This window comes from Falco rusticolus, chromosome 7 (assembly GCF_015220075.1).
Source record: "Falco rusticolus isolate bFalRus1 chromosome 7, bFalRus1.pri, whole genome shotgun sequence".
NCBI lineage: Eukaryota > Metazoa > Chordata > Aves > Falconiformes > Falconidae > Falco > Falco rusticolus.
In genome coordinates this window covers 40,740,462-40,762,950 of record NC_051193.1, presented here as the reverse complement: position 1 = coordinate 40,762,950, position 22,489 = coordinate 40,740,462, and the positions used below count along the sequence as shown (strand labels likewise).

At 42.8% G+C, this 22,489-nt stretch overlaps 1 protein-coding gene across 8 annotated transcripts in view; it reads right to left on the bottom strand.

The window, feature by feature from the left end:
• Positions 1-22,489, bottom strand: part of SYNE3 (spectrin repeat containing nuclear envelope family member 3) — an 82,749-nt gene that overhangs the window by 24,685 nt on the left and 35,575 nt on the right. For 6 of the 8 annotated variants that reach the window (XM_037394778.1, XM_037394777.1, XM_037394781.1 and 3 more), the window contains 12 exons: positions 18,008-18,165; positions 14,916-15,088; positions 14,169-14,478; positions 8,927-9,085; positions 7,875-8,219; positions 6,774-6,910; positions 4,678-4,825; positions 3,708-3,890; positions 3,299-3,442; positions 2,185-2,319; positions 1,052-1,213; positions 168-331 (listed from right to left, as the gene is read on the bottom strand). In XM_037394778.1, the coding sequence (XP_037250675.1) occupies positions 168-331; positions 1,052-1,213; positions 2,185-2,319; positions 3,299-3,442; positions 3,708-3,890; positions 4,678-4,825; positions 6,774-6,910; positions 7,875-8,219; positions 8,927-9,085; positions 14,169-14,478; positions 14,916-15,088; positions 18,008-18,151 (2,204 nt within the window). In that variant the 5' untranslated portion in view covers positions 18,152-18,165. Of the gene's footprint in view, positions 1-167; positions 332-1,051; positions 1,214-2,184; positions 2,320-3,298; positions 3,443-3,707; positions 3,891-4,677; positions 4,826-6,773; positions 6,911-7,874; positions 8,220-8,926; positions 9,086-14,168; positions 14,479-14,915; positions 15,089-18,007; positions 18,166-20,908; positions 21,109-22,489 lie in introns of those variants that run through there. The other 2 variants (XM_037394774.1, XM_037394775.1) reach the window with 1 other exon arrangement.

The following is a 22,489-nucleotide window of genomic DNA, read 5'->3' as shown; positions in this document are numbered from 1 at the left end:
CCAGCTTACAAACAATTAATAAAATCTCTTCTTGCTCATAGCATTGTAACCTAGCTGTCCACTTCCACAGCACACAGCATAAAGCATTAAGTGTGTCTGGTCAGTCTAAACCACAGTAAAGAGCATCTCCTTGAAGGGACAAGAGGAAGATGTACATAAACACTTACGCAGCTGACATCTCCTTCAGTGATCTCCACGACTCCTCCAGCTGATCCAGCTCTGCCTGGACATGGGCAGTCTCCTCTGGAGAAGAATTCTCCATGACCAGCTGGCCATGAGCTTCCACCAGGTACAGCTGGATCTCCTTATCTGGAAATTCAGCTAGCCATCTCTGAAAGATACAGCCCTTACAGTTACTTCTAGGTATCCTGGGTAAAGCACAGGCTGTATCAGAATGAAGGCCATGTTCAGTCCAGGACTATGCTGGTTCTGTTAGCACTAGCCAGAAAAAAAAATGCTGTGGATTCTTGCAAAGAGCCAACATAGGTAAAAGAGCTGATGGCAAAACGTAAAGGGCACAAGCTGTCAACGCACCCCTTCTGTAGCCTTCCCATGAGATATCTTTGTCTCCTGTATGAAGGCCAAAACTTTCAGCTGAAGTAACCTGCCAGAGTGAACCTAGCGTGCAAAATACTGCTACACAGGGAAAAGCTAGTAGCTGTGGCACAGCTCAGTTCAACACAGCATAAGGTTAGCTAACAGGGTAATAACGTTCAATGTATCGATGACCGCATGCAGGCAAAGATAAGTATTGTCCAGAGGGATGGCCCTGGCAGGAAGAGCTCTTCTTAAAACTGCCTGTCCTTTGGTAATACTTTATCCATCTCAACAACTCTTAGCCATTTCTCACTGTTCTTGTCTTTTACCTAGCTCCACAGCCCACAACACAGGGCAAAGCAGGGATGGAGCAGCAACCAAACAGTTATCACAGGAGGAACAAACCATCAGTGTTCTTCCCAGTCGGGAAACCCTCACCAGAAAACCCCTGTCCTTAATGTCTGAATGCTGCAAAGTGACTAATTAACATCTTACAATAAGATGCTTTTCTCACCTCAAGGTCTGCCACCCTGCCCTCAGTGTTCTGCTCTCCATCAGCATCCTGGTAGGAGACAATCTTCTCCGTGGTTGCTGAAATCCACTGCTGAAGGTCTGAGAGTTTGTCATTATATGCCCAATGCTTCTGAATACGCTCTTCACTCTGCTGTATCATCATCTACAAATGACAAAAGTATATCAGCAACTGAACACATACAAAAAGCAGTTTTATTACTGGATCAAACACTGTGACTACTGGCACAGAATCAATGGGCAACAAGGAAAAAAGCAACTGTCAGTGAGACACAAAAGAACTTTGTCCTTTAGCATCAGTTGCATAGAAAACATCTACAAGCTCGTGCAGACCTGAATTCAGCCACATGAAGGGTGGGGGGCATTAAGTATTAGAATAGCTCCCTTCATTTTCAGCTGAAACAGAATAAAGAATATGTTTGGATTTTTTACACCCCAGTCAATATTAAATACATCTTACACTCCCTCAAGCAGAACTGACTGTACGCTTTTTTTTTTTTCCAAAAGGCCAGTTCAGCAATAAATAGGATTATTGAGACTGAAACTAGAATTCCACAGCCTATATTAGGGTAACAAAATATCATATGTATTTTTATGGTGACCTGCGTAACTAAGGTAATTTTATAAAGCTCTTCTTCTTAGACTGCTTTGGAAGGTCCTTTTATAGCTATGTTTACAAGCTACAAAATGCCTCAGGTCAAAACAAGTACTTAGGCAATTGCAACACTTTTCTCTCATTAACTTTTAGGTTACAAAACTATAAAAACCGAGATGGTTTGGTACAAAAACACTATGCAGGAATCTGGGAAGACCACCAAGCACTTCCATGATAATATAATTATGAGGTCTTTTGGTCAGAAATTTCAGGCCCACTCCAGAAATTTATATAATTATAAAATCTGTGTGGATGGTATCCTATTTCAAAAGGAAATCACACTACAGATAGTCAGACAATCCTGGAAGAAGTTGTCAAAGTCATAAAAATTCTATGCCTTCTTCCCCTGAAATGAAAATATGTGTCACTTAAAGCTTACAATCTCAAAGATGTTTTTAAACGTTTTTAAATAGTGGCAACTGACAATTCCTCAAGCAACTAAAAACTCTTCCTTATGTTACCTCCAATGATCTCTTCAGAGCCTGAGAGTCAGATGAAAGTTGGTTCATTTCATGTCTGTGTGTTGTATTTGACTGAACAAGCTTCTCTACGTCCTCCATTTGAATTGCAAGCTCTGCCAAGTCATCTTGGATCATCTGCAGAGGTAAAGACAGATTCCGTATGGGTGATGTGCTAGATATGGAATGGATTTCCACAAAACATACACTAAAGCTTCATTTAACAGTGTGAGGACAGAAAACAGGAACAATCACTGTCATTAAGAAAATTAATTGTTTTGATATCTAGGAGTAAATGTTTCCAAAAGAAATGGTTGGATGTCCTTACGTGCTACCAGTTGATAACAAAGAAGGTAAGTTGCTGAGAAGCTGCCAGAGGAGACATAGTATAATCAGCTAAGTACTATAAAGAAAACTATGGTGACAACACCCCTGTGGTCACCAAGGGTGAAGTGGCACCATACAGCTTATATAGGTATCACTGTAGGTCACCATGGCAAAAAGGAAGAGTCACAGCCCCTCTCTCTTCCCCTCCTGCTCTTCTCTCCCCTCTCCCAGCTATGTAGTCTCACTGCTTGCCTTGAGCAGGCTTTACTGCATGTTGAACCGTTTGCTGAATCAGTTCAAACACTAACCAAGTGGAAAATTATCATCTTTTTCTGTTACTTTTTTCTTATCTTGGCCAGCTCAATCAGCCTGTGAAGTAAATCCAGCACATGTCAAAGCAGTGACGAAAGAGCAGGATGGGACGCAGGTGGTGGGACAATGGGAAGTCCCTGCTTTTGAAGGGAGTTAGATTGGCTCATGTCATCTTGTGCAGTTTCACTCCTAGTGGGAAGTATCAGGATAAATTTTCTTTAGCAGTAAAACTAGCCCAAGAAGGTGTGGCACCAACAGCTTTCAGCTGCTTGCTCCTTCTCTCAAGCTCAGTTGCCATTTCTTCAGCTGCATTGCTTTGATTTCATTTACTCCATGATATGAAGTGGACCAAATGAAATTATCTAATATACAATCAATTGAGGGGACAAGGTACTGAATTCCTAATGTTGATAAAGTATGAACAAAACAGGACCACAGTTAACTAGGGATATCACGGTCAAACATTAGTGTAATGTACCTGGAGTCTCTGAAGTTGTGTCTTCTTACCCAAGAGGTCAGGCCGTGGTTCCTTCTCTAGATCTAATTTGGCTTTAATGGCAGATAATTTCTTCTGCAAAGGTGTGAAACCAGCGTCAAAATCCTTATGTTGCGATATCAAGTTCTAGACAGAGAAAGAAGAAAAAGATTCCAGCATTTAACATATATCCCTTGGCATTATCTTTTGTCAATGTCTAGTTCAGACTCAGAACAAACCCCAAGCTACACTATGCAACAGACCACAAATTTATTTGAATATTTGACCAACCTAGGACAAGGATTGGGCACAGCTAGTTAGTACTAAATTTACATCTATAAAACTGGCTTAGTTAAAGACTGATCACTGTTTTTGTCACAGGTAAAGACTGTATATGGGCTTTGAGGCTCACCTGGAGTTTGCTCTTGCTTTGCAGCAGACCTTTGTGTAGAATTTCTCTCTCCTTTGAAGCTTCAGCCACTTCTTGCAGGAAAGACTCTGCTTTTTCCTCACCAAGGACACTGTTTAGCAAATCTTTCTTCAGCTGTAATGTCATCAACTTCTCTTTGAACTGGGAGCTTTCAACTAGAGCAGCCTACAAGATAAAAATTCTTCCAGTGAAATCATAACAAAAATTTAAAAATCATATAACCATATTATTCTCACACAAATCACACAACCAAACCAGTATGACAAAGTCAGGTAAAAACAGCATGCTGGGCTGACAAGGGGTAACAGAAGGTACCTGGACAGTGCCCAGTTAAAGGAAAAGTCTTCCTGATAATGTTAGAAGCATCAGGGCTGCATCCATTTTGTGAACAGAAATAGAGGAAAGCTGTGCTATGGAAAGAGTTGTCTGTGCAGAGCAGAGGCCTAAACAACCAACAGAAAGGACAGCTTGAATGCTCATTCCGAGGATAAACTCCATCCCTGTTCACAGACACATTTATTCTGGAGATGACATGGATGACTAAGCAACAAACACACCTTGCTGCACATGCTGCACCCGCTGCACATGCAGAAATCATCCATTATAATCCCATGACTATGCTACTACACACTTCTTAACAGAATCCACAGGCTTCCTGTCCAGGGAGATCTGGGCTAATGCTAAACAATATTAGCATCACTGTTAAAGATATCTAGCACTTTAATTCAGCCTAGTCAGTTGACAACTTCTGTTAACCAAACGGAGGGCAGAAAGTAAGACATTCTGCTACACTTGGAGCTAAGCATTGACCTCCATATGCGAGGTTTCCTGCCGTACTGGAAAGGCAGTTCCAGCTGCTGATGTCCAGCAGCTGTATTCAGGCAGCTGCCGGCATAGCTTGGGCAAACACAAACCAAATATCAGTTTCTGAATTTAGTAACAGGTTTGCTACCTCAATGTGAGCCAGTGCTGGCTCAGGAGTCTTCAGGAGCATTTGGACTGATGGCTTCCACTGTTCAAAATCTTGCAGAGGATTTTGGAAGAGTCTTCTCAGCTGGGTTTCTGTATCAGTGCTCATTTTAGATGCCTTGCTTCTAACACTGCAAGGATAAAGCGACAGCAGAGAGAAGGGTTATGAAGAAATCCAAGTCCAAACACAAGGCATGAATTAACACAACACTTGTGTGTAAACTGTATCCTACACAAAAGCCTCAGCCTTTTTTTACTCTCTGAGCCTGGTGTTGCGTACTGACAGCTGCTCTGTCAGTCAGAGACATCCAACAAAACTTTATTTAGACACCACGGGACACATTCGTCTCTAGTGCAACTGTGGATCAGGAATTACTGTGCCTTTCTAGCAGCCAGCAGCCTCCCTGTCTAATGCAATCTTTTTTGGCTGCTATTACCAGCATGATTTAACAAATCCTGTTATTGGCACAGTCTCACTGACTGATGGGAGGAACAAGCCAAGAGCGTCTAGAATTTAACTGGAGTTGCCTCTGTTGTTTTACATATTGTCAAGTCTTTGTTTGTTTAAAAAATTGCGTTAAGAAATCTTTGATCACCCTATGTTACCTACCAAAATACATTTTTTCAGATATAAATTTTTAAAATTTTGCAAAACCACTTGTATTTATATTAATATATATAGGTGATTCTGATAAAAGCTTTGTATTTATATATATGTATACACATACACGCACAGCTATGTGTGTGCATAGGTACTGAAAATAAAATAAAATCAGCACACATCCATTAAATATCTAGGCTTCTATTATAAAGGCTCATCCAAAATACAGCTGAGTAACAAGGCCTAGCAGTGATACACCCCATGCAGCTGCCTCCTGTTTTTCTCAGCTTTCCTGACCTCCCAGTTTGCAGAATCCTATTTTATATGGCAGAAAGCAGCCCAAACTATATGTTCATATGAGAACAGTATCCTGCAAATTCACAAGACGGGCAGGCAAGAGCAATGCCAATCAAGATTAATACTGCCTTTCTATAAATACAGAAAGAATAACCTTACCTGTGTCGCTGGGACGTTACAGAGCTAAACAAAGGGAAGCTTGCAAAGGCCAAAATCTCCGCAAATAGAAAGTTCTGACATTACACGTCCTTCGCCATTTGCTCTGCTGCCCCTGCCAGGCTCAGCGTGAAGCTGCCAGACTTCGCAAAGAAGCTTTGGAGAGAAGCTGGCAAAAGAGCAGCTGCCATTTTCTCCTGAGAGACAAGTCCCCTGCATTCTCTGCTTCTCTTTCAATATTGTTTACTTGTTAGTTTTTAAACTGAAATCCTTTCCCATAATGAACTAAAACCCTTCCAGCAGGACAGCATACCATGCACTGGACGGAGGAAAAGAAGCTTGGATATAGTAAAAACACTGACCTTTCTTTTTCCTTAAAAAAAAAAAAAGAACCAAACAAATCCTTTCTTCTAGTTTGCAAAATTTGCTGCAGCTCCTTTACTTCCTGATTCCAGGCAGCCTGGAAACGGAAACACTGAAGTCTGGGGAGAGGCTGAACTTTCAGAGTTTCCAACCCAAGGCAAGTTGAAAACAGGAATCATGAGTATATGTTGCCAGAAGAAGGGGAATAAACTCTGCCAAATAATTGCTAAGGCTGGTGAGTCACCACAACAAATTCAACAAGGGAGGGCCATAATTCTTCTGAACCGTTTACTACTACAGCTCCTGTCCTGATTTTCTAGTTGCTGTCATGAAAGGCAAGCAAAATACATAAATTATTATTATAAAATGCAAAGAAGATCAAACTAGTTGCCAACAATCTAATTTTCTGCAAACCATACACAGCATTAACGATGTCAGATTGTTGCTTGAAAATGGCCAGCAGCCTACAGCTCCTAGCAAATGGCTAAAATTACGGGTTTACTGAAATGCGGAGGCGGATGCAATTAGCAAAAGCCTTTCTTTTCTGCCTGTCACCTACAATCAGATGGCATATCACTTTTTTCTTAGACCTCTGTCAATCCCTTCAATATCTGAGAAAATATTCCCCCCACCACCCCCGGCATAATCAGGCTTCCCACTACCTTTGATACAGCTGTATTGTGGAGACAACACTCTCAGTGTGTGGCTGCACATCTTGGGAAAACCGTAGCAGCTCCTTAAGCTGAGCCTTCAGCCTCTCAACCTTGGACTCTTCTGCAGCCAGAGCTTTTCTCGTTGCCTTGATCATAAAAATAATGAACAGGTTACACCTTATGTAGTGTCTGGCACATGAAATGAAGAGATAAGGCTGTGTCTCAGGGTGTTCACAAGTCCCCTTTCTGCTGCCTTTTTTCCTGGTTTTAAGGAATATAGACTTCACTAAAGCAGAAAACATTCTCGGGAACAGTTTTGTTCCTGCAGGCTTTCTCTCCTCTCCTCACACTGCCCAGCCTCTGCATCTGATCTGCAGGGTTCACTGTTTGAACAGAGTGAATCACAAACAGACCCAGTTTTAGTTCACTGACTGCAGTACATAACGAGATGCATTTTTGGAGCAGTCTTAACTGCATCTGTTTGCATGAACAGCTCTTTCTCAAAGACTCACATAGACAGAATGTTAATTCTAGGGTGACATAGGGAAACAAAACCAACAAAAAAACATGCAAATGTAGCTGGATTGAACCAGCCTCTATTTTGTGGATCTTTTTTGCATATACGTTCCCCAGCTAGTCCTGCTGAGCTCTAGATACACAAACAGCAATTAAAGGCATTTTGAGAAGAGATAATAAATGCAAAATCAGCCCTTAAGAGGAAATGAGTGGTAAAGATTCTTATCTGCTTTATTTGTGACAAACCTTCTGCACTCATTTTCGCAACAGATTGATTTTAGTGTAAATACTGGATTGCTACAAACTTGGGACTCCTTAGGAATGAAGATGTCTCTGCTGGTAAAGGAATACAGGTACCCACCTTACACAGATGAAGGATATAATATAGAAATGGTCTTACCAAATACCCCAGAAATACGTGTATTTGTGCGTGCATGTGTATGTATGCATGTATCTGTATATAAAGTGAGGCATTATTTTCCCGCTTCTTTTTAAGCAGAGAAACTTGTGTTGTTTACTCTGTACGGTGGTGCTCTTTTTGCATATGGTCCCTTTGAACTCAAGATTTTAGGTATACAAAGGGTAACAACTTACATTGCATTTTCTCCACAGAGTTACGAACTCATCTTCAGTCTTCTCCCCTTCCCCAGAGTCCAGATAATTTTCTAGTCTCTGTAGATCTTTTCTCAACTCCTGGACATCTGCTTCTAATTGTCTGACTTGGGAGTTATAGGCACTTTCTGACTGTTGGATCTTGAGCAATCTCTCCTCCTCCTCACTACTCAGCAGTTTCAACTTCTCCAAGGCTTTTCTTAGGTCTTCGAGTTCATCCTTCATTCTCTCAGCTCCGAGTGGGGAGGTATTATGAATCACCTCTGCACACTGATTTTCAAGGCGCTTCCACTCCTTTCCTCCACTTCTAATGGTTTTGGCAATTTCCTACACAAAGAAGTTAAATAAAGATTAGCTGCAGGAATGAGAAGCTGGGGAAAAAAGCTGAAAGCAGTAGGAAAAAAAGACCAGCTCCCCCGTTCGTAAATATTTTGTTCTTCACTTCTTATTTTAATATACATATTTTTTCAAGTGACCAGAAGCCAGGGTTGGTGATTTGATTGTCTTCTGAGTGATACTAACTGCCATGATTCTGAAAATACTGGCACTCATAAATACTTGTCACCTGAGGTCCCTGACAAAGAAAAGAGGAGCTGTAGGCACTATGAAATAATAAGTCATATCTCCGGGACATTTAAAGCTAAACAGTTTAAGCAGTGGCACCAAAATATCAGATACTGTTCTCAAAACTGGTATTTTTATCACCAGTTCTAAACTCTCAAAACCTGTGAGCCTTCAGGCTCTATTTGTATTATGTTTACCAAATACAATTTGTTTAAACAAGCTTAAAGAACAAGACTCTCAAAGAATCACATAAAGGTAGGAAATCAGGCTTTAAGGAAAATAACAGACCAGGCTGTGACTTACGCTACAGTTGGGAGAACCAAATGTACTAACAGTTTTAGGACCTAGCAATCACCACCTTATTTTGTTCGTGCAATTCTTTTCTGAAGTACACCCTTGTGCAGTTTGAGAAGCATATACAGGCATGAAGAACATACAATCCTAGCTCTTTGTTAGAATTGTTTACAGACCTTCAATGACTTTAACTTGTCCTCTGCTGAAGACTTGGTTGCTTCTGCAATGCAGTTTAATCTTTCTCTTACACCATCCAGCCACGATTGAAACTGGCTGACATTAGTGCTGTACTGCTCATGTTCCTTGGTTATCTTTTCAAGCAGTTTCACTCTTCTCTGTAACAAGAGACATCAGAAGCTGAGGACAGTGCTTATCTGGCTCTTTTTCCTTTACAATGTAACCCAGAAGTCATATAAACAAGAGTCCCTTTCCACGAGCCCCGATAGTGCTTGGCCTCCACAGGAATTCACAGTTCACCTCAAGAAACAGAACACGGAAGGACATAAAGGCTTGTCCCCACCTGGGTCATGCTGCAGGCTCTCAATGGCAAGCCTCTGAGGAGACAAACTGCAAGATCCTCTCCAGTGAAATTTCTAGACTCTCCTTTCCAAAACTTCCTAATCTTTCATTAGAAAAAGAGAAGGGACAGAAGTCTGCTTGTGGTTTTTACTTTGGCAGACAAGCAGTTATGTTCCCTGTGCTGCTTAAAAATAAAGATAAGCACACAACAGATCAGCTGATCAAAACCAGAATAAAAGAGGCTGCACTAGGGGCATTGTTTTAAAGTGTTCGTTATTTAAGCAGGCTGTACCAAAAGTGACTATAACCTTCAATCATGTAGCTCAGGAACTTTCCTACCTACTCAATTAGCAGATCACAAACTATCAGAGACCTCGGAAGCAAATTTGAGCCTACGGGAAGCAGGTTTCATTTTCTGAGTTACTGTGCATGCACCCTACAACCGACAGTCCCTGAACTTACAGCGACCGGCACATCCTAAGCTGCCCCCCACTGACCCAGCCTGGCACCCCTCACAATGGGGCAGGGGCACATTTGCTTAGACTATGCCTGTTTGCCAGCTGAAGTTTAGGCCTTGCTGATGGAAATTTTACACAAATCCCAAAGAATCCTGCCCAGTTGTTTCACCAGTATAATATCCAACCTAAGTATTATTTCCTACAACAACAGACTGACTTTTTTCCTGCTTTTCACCACTTGGCATGGAGATCTATTGATGTACCCTATGGTTACACTAGAAAAAACCATACTCGTTGCGCGATCCATTTAGGGCTTGCAGCACCCTTGAAAGGCTTTGCTGTCACAGCCAACAGGCTGAGCTTCATTTTGCGTAACATGGGACATATCCCATGCCTCTGAGCAGAGCTTCATCCCAGCTGTCCTCCACAGAGTAGGATGATAGCTGCAATGGTGGGCAGAGTTTCAAAGTCCTCTCTGTGTTCCCCTTGTCTGTGCGAGGCTCTGGGCATGTCCTCACACCCGTCAACCTGCCTGAGGTGGCAGTGGGCCATCACCGTCCGGTCAGCCTTTCTCCAGCGAGGCCAGCAGAAAGGTGGCATGAGCATCAGTCAGACGGAACCTCACGTGTGCTGTGGAGTGGTGATCCCTCTGGGACTTTGCCCTTCACCTTTGCGACCGGTTAGGTTCCTGGTGCAGTACAAAGCCACCATTCTCCAGGTGCCACAACACCAGTCTGGTTTCCACACTGCCACAGTAATCTCTGCTGACTTGTGCAAATCAAGAGCAACTCCCCTAAAGTTAGTTGTCTCGATTTGGGAAAAAAATGGGTCAGCTAAGGGACAACTGCTTCCCTTGGAGGACAAAATGCTGCCCACTTATTAGGGCAGGATCTTTAATAGCACCACCTATGCAAACATGGGTTTGGATGAGACCAAAAAGCAGAATGATGACTGCAGACTTCCACGGCCAAGATGTATCCAGCAGAACACCTCACTTGTTCACTAAATCCCCTTGCCTTGATTCTCAAATCTGCAGAGGTGTAGACAGCTTAAATGATTCTCACCTTGACCTCAAGTTAGAGATGAAGAATGCAATCTTATAGCAGCATAAATGGGCCAAATGTCAAAGTCAAACAAGTCAGCCCAAGCCTATTGATTCCAGGCAATCAGGCTAATTTGTTGCACCGACAGAAGCTCCAAACATGTCAGAATAACAAACTGGGGCTATTATTAAAATCAGAAGTCTTACACTACTATATAGAGGGTTAAGAAGGAAGTTTAAATGACCCACCCCTGGCCGGGCTATCCAGCCAAAACAAAGGAGAGCACATTTTTGATACTCCTGCTGGTCCGTGAGGTCAAGGAAGAGATTCCCTGGATGTGGACAGACTGTGCTAGCTGTCAAACAAAAGGCTTACAAAGACCTGCCTGCCCCACTCCTCCCCAGAGGTTCGGCAGGAAAACTAATGATGGAAAATATCGTATCACTTGCTTCTGTTAGGTTAGCTGTTCTGGGAGCAGGACAATGTTAAAGTCAATCTCCACATGCACTTGGTTAATGCGAGAAGACATTAGGCAAGGACGTGGCCCTGGAAAGAGTGACAGCAGCAACCGGAAAAGAATGGGTTTGCCATGGGCTGCAGAGGAAGAGGTGTGTCTGGGCAAAATACAGTGAGCCCTGGGTACCCAAGGAGGGTAGACAGAGGCATAAGAAACCCTCTCCCCTAAGCTCCCCTTACAGGCAGCAAAGGCAAACAAGCCTCCTCTGGAAGGCAATCTAGAGCAGATAAAGCAAGTTCCTGCTTTAAATCCCTCTGTGGAATCTCAGGTTGGGTACAGAAAACTCTTGTAGCCCTTCCTGGAGCTTTTAGTCTTAGCTCTTGGGTATGTGATGGTTGGCATTATAAATATCTAGGTTTCAGTTACCAAAGACAACATGAACTGAAATTCATTTGATGTACTCAGACATATTTGATATATTTGACTAAGTATCAACCTACCGTATATCAGAACTTTTTTTTCATCTTCAGTCATCATTTATGCTAAAACTCACAACCGTCTACCTCTGCATGTTGTTATTTTACCAAGGGAAACCATATAGGAAATGGCTGCCACATCTAAAAATATTCCTGCCAATGTAATTAAAAGAAAATTATGTGCTTTTAAAATTTGAGAATGATAAGGACACATGTTAGCACTAGGAAAAAAAACCCCACCATTTGCTCATACCAGACAAGCACAGTCACAGACAAACCATTTAAGAAACACTGTCCAAGAGTTTGCCTTCTGATAGAGCCAGACAACTGCACGGGATCTAAAAATGCTCTTCAAACACAAGTGCAATCTGCAAACACCAGAGAGCCTCCTCTGGGAGGCAGCTCAGGCATTCAGTTGGCATCTGCAAGTCACATTTAGCCTGGCCTCTCATCATGTGAGGGGCCGGAGCAATCCCCTTACAACTCCCACGTCCCTTTCATTCATTTCTCCCTCCTGTTGGAAGAGGTGGCAGGGCTTCTCTAACTAGTGTTAATACTTGCCAACATGATTCCCAAGGTGCCTGTAACCTTGGCATTAGCTAACGAACTCTACTTACTTCAGCTGCAAAATCCAAGGCTTCCCAACTCCCTTCCTTGTTCCACACCTCCTGAAAGAGGGATTTCTTAGCTGTATTCTCTCACTCCATCCTTCTATGAAATGTGGTATTTCTAACCAATGCCAAAGAAAAGCTTTTTCTAGCATCTCAGTTGGCTGCAGTCATAAAGACATATTTTGTCTAAGTACTACAAGGCACTTCCTGATCTCATTTACACCAGCATGTATCCATGTCATTTAGAGAAATTATACTATGTCAAACCAGTCTCAGAGAGGTCAGATTCTGGCTCTGATTATTCAAATGACTTGTCTGAAAGAACTGCCTATTAAAATAGCTAATGACTCTCCTGCTTCAAAACCAAAGACAAGTTTTCCTTAGAAGGGAGTGAATGAGAATTTAAAATGGAAATCTAGAAAGACAACATCTGAATTCCCAGGAACCTTCTTATTCATAAATCCATTTGCCTTGCAATGAACAGATCTACCTTTAAAAAGAAATAAATTTTAAAAAAAAATCAACACTGAGGCTCAAGTCTGTTGATGGCTTTACAGCCTCTCTGTGGCAGCTGCAGTTACAAAATTTCCAAATACACTCTGGTTTTTGGAAAGACTCATTAGCAGAAGTTTTATCTGAATTTCATGCTTATGAAAGGTGCCAGCTTGGGGTTGTTTTGGTTTTTTTGTACTTCTGAGGTTCAGGGTGCTGTTCTTTAAAACAATAGAAGTATTTGTAGAGCAAGCAGAGCAATGGCATGAGCATCCTAATGTTGTGATTCTTCCAGTGTAATCTGAAGTTAACTTTGTACAACAGCCCCCAGGGAGGGAAAGCATACATCACTGTCAGGCTCCGGTTCTGGATTGGGGTGTAAGTGTGGGAACAGATAGAAAGCAACATTATGACAGAGGCAGATAGCAGAACCAGTGTAATGAAAAGGATTTGTATTTGCACCAGGTAATTCCAGCCTATGGAACCCTTGGAAGCCACTGTGAGACAAAGGCTAGATTTTCATCTCTATATGTTTGGGATAGATGTGTCTCCATATGTATATATTTCAAATATCCCTTTGAGCATTTCTATTGATATACGCTAATAAGAAACTGAATTCTTCCGCCCAGCTGCAGATGTCTGCCCCTCAGCCATGACACATGGTCCAATCCTGTCTTTACCTGAGCTTTAGAAGTGACACATATTAGCCTTATCTGAAATCTTTACCCAGGAATGGGGTCATTGGCATTGAAAGATGAACTAGGATGTCTTACACCTGCCTATTTAATAACTTTTCAAGATGGAAAATTAGCATCAGGCAAAAATTAGTATCTGTATGCAGTGAAGATCTTTCAGATACTGGAACTGGCTAGTTGAGCAGAGCGTTGGGCCACAGCACACTCCCACCTCTATGTTTCCCAGTTCTGCAGGCAGGGAGTGCTGCTGTGGATCTGAACTAATGCTACTTCCTCCAGCAAGGGTGCATGCAATGCTCCCCGGCTCTGGGAATGAGTACTTTGCATGTCTTTATACAAGGATCAGTAATGTGCTGAAAGACAAGGAACAATTCCAACTTTATATAGAGATCACCTAAACCAAGGTTTAGGTTCACTAGGTCACAGCAAGCAGCTTGCAGTTACTTTACAACAACACACTATAAAGCACAGTGTAAGAGCATCCCAATCAGCAGCTTAGCTTGGGAGATGATGGCTGCTGCAAACAGTCCACTGATGGAAAGAACGGGTCCTCCGCTCTGTTTCTTTCTGCAGTCCTACCAGGGAAGCCCTATCACTCAAGAAGCAGATAGCAAACAACACTGTATATTGGTGAAATCTGAACACCTCCCACTCTTTATAGGTGTACCTGGGCTTCTTCCCTGATTCCTTCGTATTCCACACTCATTTTCTTCTGAACATCCTCATCAACGCTGGGGTCACCTATCCTGCTGAACAAGGAAGCACCTTCCTCTAGCAGTCTTTCCAGCAGGACTGACTGATTTAAGACATCATTCAGCAGAACCTGAGCATGGCTCAGCTGCCACTGCTTCTCCTTTAAGCCAAGCTGCAACTCAATGTCAGGCTCCAAGGTCACCCTCATGTTGTGAATCCACACGTAAAACGCATCTTGGGCTTTCAGGTACTCACTCCAGCACAGCCAGACCCACTCAATACGGCTGTTGGGGAGAGCAAGAAGAGAGGAGTTAGATGAAATTATGATGGGAACAGTGGGAATTGGCAAGCTCAAAAGGCCTTCAAAGCAAAGGGCAAGAGCAATTTTAAGCTGCTCTGACTTCAGAGGGCCCAAATTAACTTCCCAGGTCCTCCCTGCTCCAGGGAGTGAACATTCTGTACCAACGTCCCTGTCCTGGCCCAATTTACCATTCCAGACCATGAGGTGGGCTGGGCTGTGAAGGCAGAGAGCACTGAGGTCCCTCTGACCCTCTCTCCCCACACTGTCCCCAATGTGTTCATGGGAATGGGATTAGCAGTGATTGCTGTCAACAATCCAGGCAGCAGGGAGAGGCAGGAAGCACTTTATGGAAGCACTGGATGAGACAACTGCCTCAACACACGAAATAGCAGCCTTGTGCAAAGGGTACCTTTGTCTTACCTGTGACAGTGAGTAATGTATATGGCTGTCTCTTCCCACAAGGCTTTAACGGCTTTCAGTTTAGACAGCACCTCACACTTCTTATCCTCACTGACGCTGCGAAGAGCAGCATCTGCCTTCACAAGAATCAAGTCTATTTTCAAATTGCCTTCTGGTTCCAGTGCGCGTATTTTCTACAAGAAAAACAAATGAGACTGAAAGCATGAAAAGAAATCAAGTGTAATTGATTAAACTCAAACTTTGCTTTTACCCACGTATCATGAAGACCTGCTGCAAAACTTCTCCTGAAAGGAAAACATGACATTTTCTTCAGATTTGTTTATTCTTAAACATCCCAAAGAACTGAATTTATTTGAAAACCACGTAGTGGCTGAAAACCACTTAAGTTAGCTACAAAACCCAGATCATCTTCTATCAAATACCTGTGGCTGTGTTTCCACTGCTGTAATAAAGTTACAGCACTATTTTCCCACATGCCAGTCATTCTCCCCCACCTGTCAAAGAATGTAGAGGCAATCTCCACAGGGTATACTGCAACATCTCAATTTTAAGCTCTGCTATAAGAAATCATGAAGCAAATTACAAAGGTTTCCTACTGCAAATCAAAGTTGGCTTAGAAAACAAGCCAAGAGAAATTAACTAGTGGAATTTTCTGCCTGCTACCAAATTTTGCTTTGACCCTAAACTGCTAAGTTATGAATAGGTGAAAATGTATATCTTTCACAAATTGGAATGCCAGGAACGGAAAGTTAAGCCATCTAAATTTAAGTAGACTCTCTTCCTCTACCCAGAGATGGAAAATCAGCACAAGTTCTGTACAATGTAACACATTAATTACGTCCCAATTTGCAAGTCAGTTTTCAGCAGCACGTTATCCAAACTTTTGATACCATCAGATTAACTTTCCTTGCTGTACTTCCACAAACTCCTGGCAAACTGCGGGCTTTCAAGTTTGGAGGAGAAGGCTTCTATAATGAATATACTGAGAGCCTCAAAATCAGCAACTCCTTTTGCAAAGATCAGGCCTATGGGATTTGTTCAAAAAAATCATGTCAGTTATTGCAAAGGTGAGACCAAATCACAGGCCTTTGGATCTCTAGTCTCGCATTCTGGGAAAAGACTGTTCCTTTGGCATGTTACATAGCACATCTGCATGTGACATACAAACAGGTGCTTGGATGAACTATCCACTGTGAAAAGTGTAAAAGAATCCAGGAAAGCAGGGCAAAGGGTAGGGCAGGGAAAGAAAATAAAATTCCCAGCAGGAAGAATTTAAGAGTAAAGCTGTATTCTAAGCCTGACATTTTTCTAGCAAGTGAAAGCAAACAACAGCTGGAGAGAAAGCAGTGGCTGTACAGGCAGTTTTCTTTTTCAAATCTGTTTTGTTAAATGATTGCTATCTTTGGCTGGCATTTTCATTAACACATTAACAGAAAATAAACCACAGGAAGGAAGCATAAAAAAACCCCATCAAGCCAGATGCAAAAAAGGAACTGAAAAATGATCACTGGATTTGAAAACAGCCAATAGGTGAAGCAGTGAGCACATCACAAAGACGCATGAGCTGGACAGGAAAGCCAGGCCCAGAAAGGAGGCAGGATGATGGAGCAGGAGGTGGATAATGTGCACACAGGAAGAGAGAACAGACACTTTTTATTCTTCAGAATGATGAATTTCCAAAGTCTGAATTGAAAAATTTTTCTGACATGATTTTTGCAAGTTATAGACCTCCTTCAAAGCCCACAGAAGTCAACAGGCTTCAGTTCAGGCCATATTAAATCACCACAAACCTCTAAAACTTACATCTTCTTATCTCTGCCCTGAATGCACCCCTTTTGCCAAACTACCACTCTTCCTACTTCAGTTCTTGTGTTTCTTGAATGTTTTTTGAGAGTGTACATATTATAGTTCCCCAGACAAAAGGAATGGGTGAAAATAATTCAAGGGCAGAAATAAATCCTTAGACCAAGACAAAATAGTTCAGTTTTTCATGACTGACAGGCAAGTCTAGCCATCATCCATCACTCCATGAACAGTCTTTATATTATGCCAGAAGCAAGATCCAGCCGCTAATGAGCCACAGTTAAGGAAAAAGGCTGAAGACATTTCTGTACAATCATGTAAACTACCTCATCCTCCCTGTAAGCCTGCAACATTTTTCTGGAGTTGTTAAACTTCAGAAGCAGCAGTCCAAACACAAGCAGACACACACACAAAAAGAGACTTTTGGGTAAATAATGATGGGAAAGATTTGGCCAATTAATTCAAAGAACAGACTAGTTGGAATTAAATGCAATATAAATACAAAAATAGTTTCAGTGTTAATCATAAAATACCACCACTCCCTCTAATCATGAATCGTAGAGATGGGGCAAACAGGAGTGTTTCACTCTTTGAGATTACAAGACCAAGATAACATCTAATAAGACTTTAAAGTAAGGAACGTGAAATCACAGTAAGACAGCAGGCACAATCTGCAATGGGATCTCCGTGAGAAGTGTTATATGCGAGACTAAGTAAGACCAGAAAAAAATGAAAACATTTACCTTTTTGTTAGACAGATTATAAAGGGCAACTGTAAACCCTGTTATCGTCAGGGTTTGTGGAAAAGGGCAAGGTGATTACTCTGCAACAGCCCATTACTAGGACAATGCAATCTTTCTCTATCAGTGCCAGAGTCCTGCAGAAGACAGAACACTAATGTGATCTTATTCTCTTGTACTATATGCTGGAGTTTTGCAAATCACTATCTGGTAATTGCAAGCAGCAACTCAATTGTTTCAGGTTTGAGCATGCTCATAGGAAAGCATGAACATTTTAACTTGTGAAACCTGCTGCTAGTTTTGCAAATCAATCTGAAAAGCTTGGAAGCCTGTGATATCAAATTTCCTTTTTCTATGACATCTGTAAACATTTTGCAGATGGAAAAATCAGAATACTGATGTAAACCCACCCAGACAGGACCAATACTTCAGCAAGCAGGGGGAGCTGACAGCTTCCGAGTGGAAAACTCCAGAGTTCACAGCAATAGCTGCTGTAACAATGCCAGCAGTGACAGCCACCTCTGAACCGCTCCATCACTCTTCCCTTACCTCGGTCTCTCTTAGTCTGGCTTCTAGGGCAGATCGAGGTCCCTTGGTGTTGTCATTGATCCTCAGTTTCTCTTGGATGGCCTTCATCCAAGCTTCTGCATTCTCCACGCTACTGTCAAATTCATCCTGTAGCTGCTGAGTCATTGCATTCGAAGAAGCTGAAAAGATATGACGAAAGGAAGTAAGTAGGCTTTGTTTACAACTTAAACAGGAATACATTCAAGGCAATCTAAAGGAGCAAGGGAGAAAATCTAATGATGTTGTGGCTTTCATTTTTAATAATAATACCAAAAAATGTACCAGTATCGCGATTCAGTTCAGCACAGAGAACACATTCACACTGCAGCTTTTCCAAATGAAAATATACCAGGAAATAAAAAGAAGGTGGGGAACTGTAGGAGGCTTCATTCAGTAAGCAGATTTAATTCAGAGTTTTCAAATGAGATTAATCTGGTGTTTGTGGTGTATTCCAGATTGGCTACACCAGTCACAAACACTTTCTGCTTCTTCCCAGAGCCCAGTCAGTACAAAACTCTCCCAGTGCCCTCCCAGGCACATGTATTGAGTACCTGCCACCAGACCAGCAAAACACTTCAGCGCACGCTGAACGCAGAGGTATACAAACCCTTTAAAACCGGTGAGATCAGGAGCAGATGCTTAGGCCCTCAGTTAACTTGCTCTGCTGAGACCATGGAGAGGTTCACTGCACATGCAGTGAATCCAGGATACACAGACAATGGGAACTGGCCAGCAACTGCCAAGACAAACCACTCACAAGCCACCACATGGGAATATCAACACTGATGGATTTCTTCTTTTGCCACCTCTTTTATTCCAAGCTTTTAATTTCCCCCTTCCTCTCTCATTGCTGCTTCCCAGTCAGTGGGAGGGTATGATGGTTGTTGGTTGCTCTGTTGATGTACTCTTGTGTCTTCTGTGTTCAGAGCATGAATTCTCTGCTGCCCAGATGGCCTCCTTTGTGCCTGTACAATAGAGAAGAGCCATCCTACGCTCACCCTTAGGCGCTGCCATCCTAAACTTGACTAATAAGGATGAACCATAACAAATCCCACTGTAGGTCAGCTCCGCTGAAGTGAACAGAAAGATAGCCATTGACATTAAATGGTTTTGGATCACATCCTACAACTACTGCCAGCCAAGCAGTCAGTGTCTCTTGTGAATTAAAATGTTCTTCCCCTTTGTTATTCATCACTGAAATATTCTTGCAGCGCAAAGTTTGAGGCTTAATTACTGAACCCAAGTTTGCTGTGCAGAATTCATCCCACAGCAGCCCCTCAGTCTCCATGAAACAATTCACATGGAAGAAAGTGCACAGTGTGAGAGGCAGAGCACAGCTCTTGGCGAATCTGGACCAGTGGCATTTTGTAACCACTTTAACTCTCAGCAGCTTAGTCTTTACAAGGGAGAGCCATCCTTCTTCTGCCCACTGGCAGAAAGCTTCCCACCATCCTGCTGGTGTGTTCCTGTTCATGAGCTAAAAGGATACACGCAATTTTAGCTGTCCCCTCCTGTAGCTCCCAGCTTACCTTGTTCCACATTAGACCAGAGGAAACAAAATGTTAATGTGCACAACACTGATGTCAGGCCACAGAAAGTCTAAATGGTTGCTTCTCAGCCTTCAGCAGGCTTTTTGCTCAACAGGACCCAAAACAGTGTGAGAGAACCGCACCTACAGAGCAGCTACTGCATCACCCACCAGCATTACTGGAGCAGAGGCTGGGTCAGGCCTCCATGCGCAGACAAGCGGAGCTGCACTTGCATGGGAGAGTGAATTCCTCCCTAAGTGAGAGATGTCAGACAGGGCAGAACCCAAAGCTGTAACTCTCAGAGCCAGAGGGCAGTTTTAAAAAGTGTGACCTCACCTCAAAAAGATTAAAGAATAGAACAAGATGTACTGGATGTAGTGAGAGTGTTGTGATATGACACAGCTACTCTCTCTCTCAAATGTAAAAAATATGACAGGATATGTAATCAAAGCTAAAGGAATTGACTTACAATAGTTAGAGACATAAGGATGAAGCCAGCTATAGGAGTAATGTTATTCTCAGTGGACTGCTAGACAGTTGTATCCTTTGCCAACTATTACTGGCCCAGAGCTGATGTTTCTGAACTATAACAATCCAACCCTCAGAAAAGAGCACACATCTCTTTATAGCTGAATGATCAACTCATTTTCACGTTAACATTCTCATTATATCCAGTAGCTGTAGAGGGACTGTCCCCTAAACTTTCCTTGTTACATACATACATTTCTAGGCAAATAGTTTCTGAATGCATGAGCGTAAGCTGTGGCCATTCCAGTTATACTATTGTGAAACAAAAACTCACAGTACATTTGCTGGAAAGACTCTGATGAGGAGCGGCATTAATTTCCTGGGACAGGTTTCTATTCCTGGCAACATCCATATCGTATTTAAAATTGGCTTCAGGTCTCCAGTCATGGAGTAGCCTGTACAGAATGTTACATTACCCTAGTCCTATTTCTTACAAAAAGTAGAGGGCAACCAAACATGGTTAACCAGCGGTGGAAAACCTACTGTCGTTGAACAAACCCCCACTCACACTCTGACCTCATGCTGCTCTCCTGTGAGCACAAGGCTTTTCTGTCCAAAACCCACAGATACACAAACCCACGCCACACACACAGGCGTTCCATGTAAGCAGCCAACACACAAAACCATGAAAAAATGTTAATTCAATATTAAGATCACCAGCTTGCAAAGGAAGAGAAACATGTTGCTGCTCCTATGGCCTGCATAACATCACTGACCGATTTTGACCAAGTAACTCCTACACCTAGCACCATAAAGACGATTACATTTTGCACAGACTCTGACCCAGTGCCCAGGCAGATTACATGGTAGTTATGACCTGCAATACCTGAGGTGGATTTGGGCTGCCTCTCGAGATCGACTGTGTCCTGTCCTCCCTCCTTCCCCCACAGCAGGCAGACACACCCTGGCTGAAACAATCGGTTGTGGTGTTCTGGAGCCAGCTGTGGTGTGCCGGAGCCAGCTGTGGTGTGCCAGAGCCTTTTGGGAGCCTTCCCAGGCATGCAAGGAAAAAGTATGTCTTCTGACTTCTTGCCTGCTTGGGAGGAAGAGCTGTTGACTATCAGAAATTTGGCAAGATCTGTTATTTTTTTGCAAACACTCCTAAAGCCGGGATATATGAGTAACAACTGCCCCATGCAGCACTACAGGCTGGGCCAGAGCGGCTGGAGAGCTGCCTGGTGGAAAAGGGCCTGGGGTGCTGGTTGACAGCTGGCTGAACACAAGCCAGCAGTGTGCCCAGGTGGCCAAGGCAGCCAACAGCATCCTGGCTTGTATCTGAAACAGTGTGGCCAGCAGGACCAGGGCAGTGACCGTCCCCCTATACTCAGCACTGGTGAGGCCACACCTCGAATCCTGTGTCAAGGTTTAGGTCTCTCACTACAAGAGGGACGTAGAGGTGCTGGAGCGTGTTCAGGGAAGGGCGACGAAGATGGTGAAAGGTCTAGTGAACAAGTCCTGTGCGGAGCAGCTGAGGGAACTGGGGATGTTTGTCTGGAGGAGGCTCAGGAGGTATCTTATTGCTCTCTGCAGCTACCTGAAAGGAGGCTGCAGCAAGGCGGGTGTTGGTCTCTTCTTCCAAGCGATAGGACGAGAGGAAACAATCTCAAGTTGTACCAGGAGAGGTTTAGATTTGATATTAGGAAAAACTTCTTCACAGAAAGGGTGGTCAAACATTGGAACAAGCTTCCCAGGGATGTGGTGGAATCACCATCCCTGGAAGTGTTTAAAAAATGCATAGATGTGGACTTTCATAATCATACAGGTCTTTTCCAACCTAAATGATTCTATAAATGACTGCTGCATGAATGTTAATGAATTAACAGTATTTACCCCATTTCTGCAGCATCATTGGGACTAAATGATTGAGCAATACTTCTGGACATGAAATTCAAGGCTCTGATCAGTACAAGAAATACAAAGGAGACATAGCAGCTCCTGGAACAGACATGAGGGGTTCAGCTGTGCGAAGCCAGCATTCACACACCATCCTGCAACAGCAGCAGACCGTTAGGGCTACCTGTACCGTGGTGCGACAGCCCCTGTCCCAGGCCACGGGCTCAGTCGCTAGGATCCCACTGCGCCACAGAAAGCCTCCCCTTAATCACAGGTGCAGTCCTCTGAGCAATTAGTACAAAAATATTTCCATCATCATAATTTTCAAATGCAGGTAGCTGTTCAAAACAGCTCTTCATTTTAATACCACTTGAATCGGTGTATTAATTCATACAGTGGAAGGCGTATTTATACTGCAGAAAGCATTTAGCATCTCTATACATATGTTACTAAATGAGGGTAATAACTATGCATAAGAAATTCTGGCATAGATAATGTGAAGCTGAGCAAAAACAAGTCCAAATGCAATAACACTGTCACTTAGTAGAGGTAAGGAAGAAGCATATTTCAGGGT